The 8,687-nt window shown below is 39.5% G+C and overlaps 1 protein-coding gene across 1 annotated transcript in view; it reads right to left on the minus strand.

The window, feature by feature from the left end:
* LOC107298627 (keratin, type II cytoskeletal 6A) overlaps positions 1-8,687 on the minus strand; it is a gene marked incomplete in the record, with an annotated part of 12,874 nt that continues 4,187 nt past the window's right edge. The window contains 7 exon segments of the mRNA XM_015828005.2: positions 1-987; positions 1,820-1,854; positions 2,844-3,064; positions 3,817-3,942; positions 4,574-4,738; positions 5,313-5,408; positions 6,751-6,811. Of these exon segments, the coding sequence (XP_015683491.1) occupies positions 734-987; positions 1,820-1,854; positions 2,844-3,064; positions 3,817-3,942; positions 4,574-4,738; positions 5,313-5,408; positions 6,751-6,811 (958 nt within the window).

Raw genomic sequence — 8,687 nt, forward strand, 5'->3', positions numbered from 1 at the left:
CACTCTTTACTGAGGCTTTATTGAGACGCAGATAGTCATACACCCATAAAAGAGAATCAACTCAAAAACTAAAATGAGCAAAGTTTTCAATGCCACAACGAAAGAAAGAAAAAGAAAGAAGGAAGGAAGGAAGGTGGGCATAATTAGAACAAAGTTGAATCTGTGAAAATTCCACATTTTTTTTTTCTTAAATAGTCATGCTCTCAATAAGTGCTTAATTTTTTTTCACTGAAATGATAAGGCCTTAAAATAGCACTTAACCCTGGCTAGGTGAAACCTATACTTTGTGCATGATAATCAAAAACTTTTCCATTCTTATCTAAACTTGTTCCAGGCCTTTCTCAGTTGACTATGGAGAAAAAGACCAAGAAAAAATCCCAGAAATAGGGAAATGATTCTCCCTGTCAAGGCAACACGGGATCTATATTCCTATCATTCAACGGTGTGTGTATTGACCGACATAAGCACGCATACTTGACATAAACATCTATGAAGTGAAAGTGTTATTATGACTGATTCATTCTAATTGGTATTTGGGCATGAAATGTAATAATGAGTCTAGGACAAAGAATGAAAGATCTAGATATATTCTGAGAAAACAGACACAGTGGTTGTAAGAGACAAAGTTCTTTTCTCTGAAAGATGCCAAGGTTGGGATGGGTATGCTTGGTGGAGATCATCAGAAGAATGTTTCTTTGATCGAGCACGAGGTTGTCATTGCATCTGTTACTTGTTACTTCCTGCCTGAACTCATAAAGGAGGAAGAGGAGGAGGTGGTAGTTTTTTTCACAATGGCACTTCCGCAGCTAGAGGAATATCCTCCTCCATACCCTCCTCCTACAGAACAAACTCCTCCACCACCTACGCTGTATCCACCTCTCCCACTTCCAGAGCTGAAACCACCAAAACCACCAGATGATCCTCCAAAGCATACTCCTCCTCCGAATCCACTACCCATTCCTCCACCAGAAGAAGAGCCTATCACAGCTGGAAGAGAAAAAAAAACACCAAGATTATTACAAGTTTCATTAAAGCAAATGCTTCCCAGTGGTGGTAACAATGGAAACAACCATGACGTTGAATATGGCTGGAAACAGCAAGGACATTTGATTTGCCCTGGGCATTCTTTCCCAGGAACTTGATGTAAAACTTGATGTCCATGCATGAAGCTCTACTGACCCCTTTTGATTGTGTTAAAAAAAGGGGAGGAGGGGAAACCTCAAACTTGTATCTAGATGTCAGATTTAATATTTTTAAAATGCACACATAGACATAAAGTTGTCAAATAGCAATGGTGTAAACATTGTGTTTGTGTGTGAGGGAGTGAGTGAGGGAGTGAGGGAGTGAGGGAGTGAGGGAGTGAGAGAGAGATTCACCACCATGACCATAAACACACATATGCACTGTAAAGAGTCGCCTGTGGTGATATAAATGGCTAGATAAACAAATAAATAAAATGTTGTATTTGCAGCAAAGATCATTACTAGAATCCATGGCTCACACAATGTTGATAATTTAACTATTGATCCTCTTTATTATTGGTCATGTAGAATGCTAGTGGTTGCATTTCATTAATACATGGAGGGCAATTAATTCACCACTTCAATTGCAAAGTTGTGTAGTTAAATTATTACAATAACTTTGCATTAAATTCCCCTGCAGACCAGACTTATGGGTTTTAGATGAATATGACAATCATATGATACTCAACAAAAATCAGTTTTGCCATGCACATGAGGGAAAAACAATTCATTCTGGATTTTTCTTTTAGTTATGAAAAATAGGTTATGAATAAAAACATAAAACTAGTTTTACTTACAGACGCTCACAGCACTTTGGCACTCTCCAGACATTCTGTGAAGGAAAAATGGTATTTATAATATGTTAGTAATGGTTATGTTCCATTGGGTAATCATATAAAATACTAAAAAAATATATGTAATCCATATGAAGAATCCCTTTAAACTTTGCCAGTACCGTGTGCTATAGAACTACAATGAATGTACTGTAAACTCCTTGCTTGGTTATGAAGTTTATTGCTTTTAGGAAATAATTCAAGATTATTATTTCAGTCCTTCCAGTTCAGATAAACATGATATTTATCTCATATTACTCTGAGTGATTGATAAAAATATCTAAGTCGTGTGGACAGTCTCACCATGCCAGTATGCTTAAATAAATCCTTATCTGAGTTAGGACATCTACATTTGTAGTATCTATTCCATGTAAGTCAGTGTTTCTCAACCTCAGAAGCTTTCAGATGTGTGGACTTTGATTCCCAGAATTCTGGGAGTTGGAATCCAGGCATCTTAAACTTGCTGAGATTGAGAAACATAGCTTTAGATTTAATCTGTTTTTCAACACAATCACCTTGAAGCATTCAAAGGGCTACACTCGGCCAGATTTTTTACAAGAGGAGGACTCAATAAATATTTCTATGGGTCTAAAGTTGCATTGATTTCTGAGTAGCACACTGGATCCACACTCCAAAGGGTAACAAATGGGGCCAGGATAAAAAGGAACGTGTGCTAGATTTTGTCATAAGTTTTTGTCATTAGCAATAGCAATAGCACTTAGACTTAGATACTGGTACATAGTGCTTTACAGCCCTCTCTAAGCGGTTTATAAATGTCAACATATTGCCCCCAATAATCTGGGTCCTCATTTTACCAACCTCGGAAGGATGAAAGGATGAGTCAACCTTGAGTCAGTCAGGATCGAACCCTTGGCTGTGGGCAGAATTAGCCTGCAATACTGCATTCTAACCACTGCACCACCACTGTTCCTACATTGTATCTTCATGGGGATTTGGGATACTTGTCCATCTATTACATTTCACTCACCTGCTCTCCTCTCCTTCCAGCAATTTTCTGTAGGTAGCAATTTCAATATCAAGTGCCAACTTAACGTTCATCAGCTCCTGGTACTCCTTCAAGAGACGGGCCATCTCTTCCTTGGACTTCTGCAAAGCTTCCTCTAGTTCGGAGAGCTTTTCTCTGGCATCCTTGAGTGCCAGCTCACCACGCTCCTCAGCTTCTGCAATAGAAGCCTGCAGCTTCTCACACTGAAAGATAAGATAAGGTATTCTGTAGTAAATAGTAAAGTTAGCAAAAAATATGTCTTCCTGGGTCCATTTATTTATTTGTACCCCGCCTTTATTATTTGCACAAATAACTCAAGGTGGTGAACATATCTAATATATCTTCCTCCTCCTGTTTCCCCCACCACAAAAATCCTGTGAAATGAGTTGGGCTGAGAAAGAATGACTGGCCCAAGGTCAGCCAGCTGGCTTTCATAGTTAAGGTGGGACTTGAACTCATTGTCGCCAACTTTCCAGCCTGGCGCCTTAGTTGTCCATCAGCTACCAACATAAATACAAATACAATTATAATTCTGTCCCTACTTCTCTCTGCCATTTTCTTACAGGCCTGAAGGACACTGGCACCTTCAGAAAATATACCAAAGTGGTACTCCATAGTCCAAGAGGCTTATGGGAGAAAACAAATAGTTAAAATAGGAGATGATGCTTCTAAGGGTCTCTTTTACTGCTACCCAAAGGACATCAGTGCCTCCCACTGATAACTCAATTATCCAAGTTAGAGTGCACTAGGAAGCTTATACTGTAGTTTATGGAAAACAAGAACATTGAGGTTGTATCTTCTTGCTTGGCACATTTTTAATTTCTATTCTGTTCACACTGTTGCAATTAAAGTATCAACAACACTGGCTCAGGCTAACTGAATGGTGTTCTACACATTAGGAAATTCTAAAGAAACTTCCACTTCCTCAAATCCTGCAAAATTCTTCTGGCCTTACCTGCTTCTTCACATTTTCTATTTCAGCTCGCATCCTCTGAATTGTCCGGTTCAGCTCAGCAATCTCAGTCTTGGTATCTCGTAGATTGTCACCATGTCTCCCAGCCGACACCTGCAGCTCTTCATACTAGCATTCCACAAAAAAAAGGGAAGGTCAAAGGTTACATCTGAAAATCTTTGGTAGAAGGTCCAACTAATTAAGGTTTCCCCAAATGCTGTGATATGTTTACAAAGCTGTCTCAAAAAAAGGTGTGATTATAGCCAGTGCACTTTTTCAAACAAAGCTTGTCCACAATACAACTTTCTGAAGTACTGCAGATGGATTATTGGCCAATTTGACCAAAAGACCCTTTGGCATTTTAGTCCTTGGCAGCAGACGGGCATAGATTCAATGCCTAGCGTCTACAAATAGGAGCTTGTCTCCGAAACTTTGAAAGGTGCCCTCAGCCAGATAAGCCCATTGACTGATTGACTGACTGACTAATTATGTGTCAGTTAGTGTCAGCTCTTAGCAACCACTTAGATTTTCCACAAGAGGATGCTTCAGATCTTTGATTAAACCCATGGGCTAATTCAATATAAGGTAGCTTTTAATGTCCACCCACTGTTTACTGTGTTTTCTAAGAGTGCACAATTCAGTGGTCAAAGCATTCCAAGAGAGCTTATTCAGGTTTATTACATATCACATACCTGTGTCTCAGCTGAGGATTATTCTATATTGGAAAAGCCTGAAAGGAGCAAACACTTTGAAAACTCACCTTGCATTGATACCAAGATTCTGCTTCTGCCCGGCTCTTCTGGGCAATGTCCTCATATTGGGCTTTAACCTCAGCAATGATGCTATTCAAGTCCAAGCTCCGGTTGTTGTCCATTTGAAGGACAACAGAGGTATCAGAAACACTTTGCTGCATCTGGTTCAGTTCCTAAAAAGGGAATCCAGTCAGCTTAATTAATCCAACCTGAACATATTAATTTTCCCCAATTTATTTGTTTCTTTATTGTATCCTGTTTTTATTGTGTCACTTCAAGGTGGTATACATATTGCTCACTTGTCCCCACAATAACAATTCTGTCATGTGTATAAGGCTGAGAAGAAGCGATTGGCCCAAAGTCACCTAGCTCAGGGCTGTAATGCACATGTATGTGCACACGTGTGCACCAACCCGCTGCTCACATGGCCCGGTTCCTTCTCTTCCCCTCTGCCGTGCCACCAAGCCACAAAGGATGGGAGCCGCTAATCTAGCTGGCTTCTATGCATAAGGTCAAGGTAGACCTCACCGCCTCAAGTTTCTGTTCCAGTAGTTTAACCAGTACATCAAACTCATTTTCATATTTGGCCTCTGGGAAGAGTGTGTGTGTGTGTGTGTGTTGACCAGATTTTGAGAACCTTATGCAAAAGAACCCACAGCGTGTCTGCAAATTCCAGACATTCTCTCAGAACTAGGAAGTGTATCATATGCCAAGTTACTTATATTAGTGATCAGCACATTTACTTACAGCTTCGAACATACACCTCAGGAAATTGATTTCATCTGTTAAGGCATCCATTTTTGCCTGCAGTTCCACTTTGTTCATGTAAGCAGCATCTACATCCTGGGGGGGGGGGGAGAGAGAAACGGAAGATGGTTCAGTCTTCTGCACATTTGATAATGAAGATGATAATAATCTTGATTTAAAGAAGGATATTATTTTTTCTAAAAATGGCAGTTTCGGAATTAAACCACAACACAAGAGCCAGGAATGTTGTTCTATTACATAGCAGTTATGCTTGTAAGAGCTCATGGACATATGGGAGAATGGTAACAGAAGACTCCCATTTTTTGTTTTTGTTTTTATTTTCACATCTTCCTTCAAAGTGCAATTTTCAGTCTGGCATGAAAGCATCTAAGCCTTTTAACCAAACATCAAAAGCAGCTATTCATCTTATCAATATCAACTAACAGCATCTTACTTCTCTTCCCTACTCATTACCTTGTATGGACATCTTCAGCTTCCCGGACAACATAGTTCCTCTTGGTCAGTGCTCTTTTATATTAATCTCTAAAATAGTGAACCTGGTGTTCGAGCAAATGCCATTCTTTTACAAGCAGCAACATAGAAGAGGATATTACAGGAAACTGACACTGTCAGGCACCGGTGTTGTTCAGATCAGTACAAGTTTATTCCACACTATCTCTAAACAAAAATCTGAACTACTAACGGTCAAGGCAAATTGGGGGCAGATAAGGGTCAATGGAATTCAAGGAGGGCTGGACGTAGGTCTCTTGTGGGTGCGAAGGGACTCCAGACTGGTGACAGGCTTGATCCCCTCCCTTGGGCTCAGCCGATACACTCCCACAGAGAGGGCCTCCTCAGGGTGCCGTCAGCCAGACAGTGTCGGCTGGCGACCCCCAGGGGGAGAGCCTTCTCTGTCGGAGCACCCACCCTCTGGAACGAGCTGCCCCCAGAGATCCGGGTGATCCCGGATCTCCCCTCCTTCCGCCGCGCCCTTAAGACCTGGTTATTTCAGCAGGCAGGACTGGCCTAGGGGTATTTTAAAGGGGTTTTAAATTAAATTTTTAGTAGAAGCGGCCAAATTTAAATAGTTATTTTTAATCTTTTTTAAAGTTTGTATTGTATTATATCATTGTTTTAAACTGGCTGTAAGCCGCCCTGAGTCCTCCGGGAGAAGGGCGGGGTATAAATTTAATAAAATCTAAATCTAAATCTAAATCCTACAGATACCATTTTAGAATTTTTTTCCCCTCAACTCACAAAGAAGGAGAAGGATTTACTGCAAACAGTGTTGAAGGCAGGCGTAATTTAATGGAAAGGACGCTGAGAGAATATCCTAAGACTTTCAACCAGCTGAGCCTATTGCTACAATCAGCCGCTCCTTAACCCAAACCAATTTTTTTCCCTTTCATCCCTTCATCATTGCAGTTGAAGCACTTACCTTTTTCAAGAGCACAAAATCATTCTCTGCTGCTGTACGCTTGTTAATCTCTTCCTCATATCTGACAAAGAGAAAGAAAGATTAAATTTCTCCTTTTGAGTGTGTCTGATACTATGGTCTCCGACGTATCGTTCATTCGTCCACACTTTACAAACTATTCCAAATTCTTTAAGAATCTTTAAAAGGTAAAGGTTTCCCTGTCCAGTCATGTCTAACTCTAGGGCACAGTGCTCTCTCCATTTCTTGGCTGAAGGAGCCAGTATTGTCCAAAGACATTTTCCATGGTCTTGTGGCCAGCACAGCTATATGCTAAAGGCGCATGGGCGCTGTTACCTTCTCACTAAAGTGGTACCTATTTATCTCATTTGCATGTTTTCTAATTGCTAGGTGGGCAGGAGCTGGGTCAAGCACGGGAGCTCACTCCATTGCACAGAGCGAGTCTCAAACACCTTTCCAGTTGACAAACTCAGCATCTTTAACCACTGACCATTGTACCCCTTGCACGAATCTATACTTTGAAGTTAATAATAATGACTCGATAGGTGGATAAAAATACCAAATCCAGACTAAACATCTGGCAGATTGTGTGATGAACCATAATAATAATCTGATTGACCAACCATAATAATTTGTTTAACCCTTATTAAAAACTCTTATTTTTCCACAGTGTGCTCATATTTGTGGTGCCCTATTTGGCTATTTTATTTTATTTTTTCTAGATAGGGAATGTGGAATAGGATTAGCCATGACTTCTAAAATGTCCTAACAATCAAACCCTTTGAAATCTTTGTGGCGTACAAATGAAAGAAAATGAGAGATCAGTTTACCCTTAACTGTTATGTGAGTGATTCAGCTTCTACAGGTTTGTAACTCACATACTGCTTTTCATTGTTTATCAAATTTATTCAGGCTTATGGCCATCTAGATTAGTGTTTCTCCAGCATATGCTGCCTGAAGAATTCTCAACTCTGAAGTCCACACATTTCAAAGTTGCCCAGTTTGAGAAACACTGTACTAGATGTTGAGGAACATAGGTTTCCCAAGCTTGGGCTATTTCAGTATTATTTTATGACTGAAGATAACACCTATGTTTTGAGCAATATGAAGCAAATACTATACTAAAAAATTTCTGGAATTCAACCATATTATGTTGGTCTAAATTATAAGCATTTTAATGGAACAAGTCCTCCCCAATCCTGTATATATTCCCTAAAAACTGGACAGTGTGCAACAGCTAAGATGAAAAATGTTTCATGAAACAGATTATTGGTAGGATTCACTGGATGTAACGCACACTGATATATACAGGGAGGGAAGAAAGAAAAGACAGAAATGTGCTAAGATATGTCTTTCTATTCACAGGCAAGTATTTCCAATACATGTGGTAGATAATTAAGCATGTTCGCTGAAAATAAGGAGAAAAAATGATTCTCATTTTTAGGGAAATGAATCCTCTTCTAAAGAAAAACCACTCCCTCAAAATGTTATGATTAGATTGTTCCACCTTCTTCATCAGACTGGACATTTACCTAACAAAGCCCAATTTTCATGAATGTAGACAAAAGAATATCAAGAAGTTTTAGTTTGGATTAATCTTTTTCCAATATTTTCCAAAGCACCTGAAGGCAGGACAAGAAGCAACGGGTGGAAACGAACCAAAGAGAGAAGCAACCTAGAACTAAGGAGAAACTTCCTGACAGTTAGAACAATTAACAATTAACAACCTGCCTCCAGAAGCGGTGAATGCTCCAACACTGGAAGTTTTTAAGAAGAAACTGGACAGCCATTTGTCCAAAATGGTATAGGGTTTCCTGCCTGAGCAGGGGGTTGGACTAGATGACCTCCAAGGTCCCTTCCAACTTTACCATTATTATTATTATTATTATTATTATTATTATTATTATTATTATTATTATTATTATTATTATTATTATTAT

Source organism: Protobothrops mucrosquamatus, unplaced genomic scaffold (assembly GCF_001527695.2).
Source record: "Protobothrops mucrosquamatus isolate PMUCROS unplaced genomic scaffold, P.Mucros_1.0 scaffold4148, whole genome shotgun sequence".
Taxonomy (NCBI): Eukaryota; Metazoa; Chordata; class Lepidosauria; order Squamata; family Viperidae; genus Protobothrops; species Protobothrops mucrosquamatus.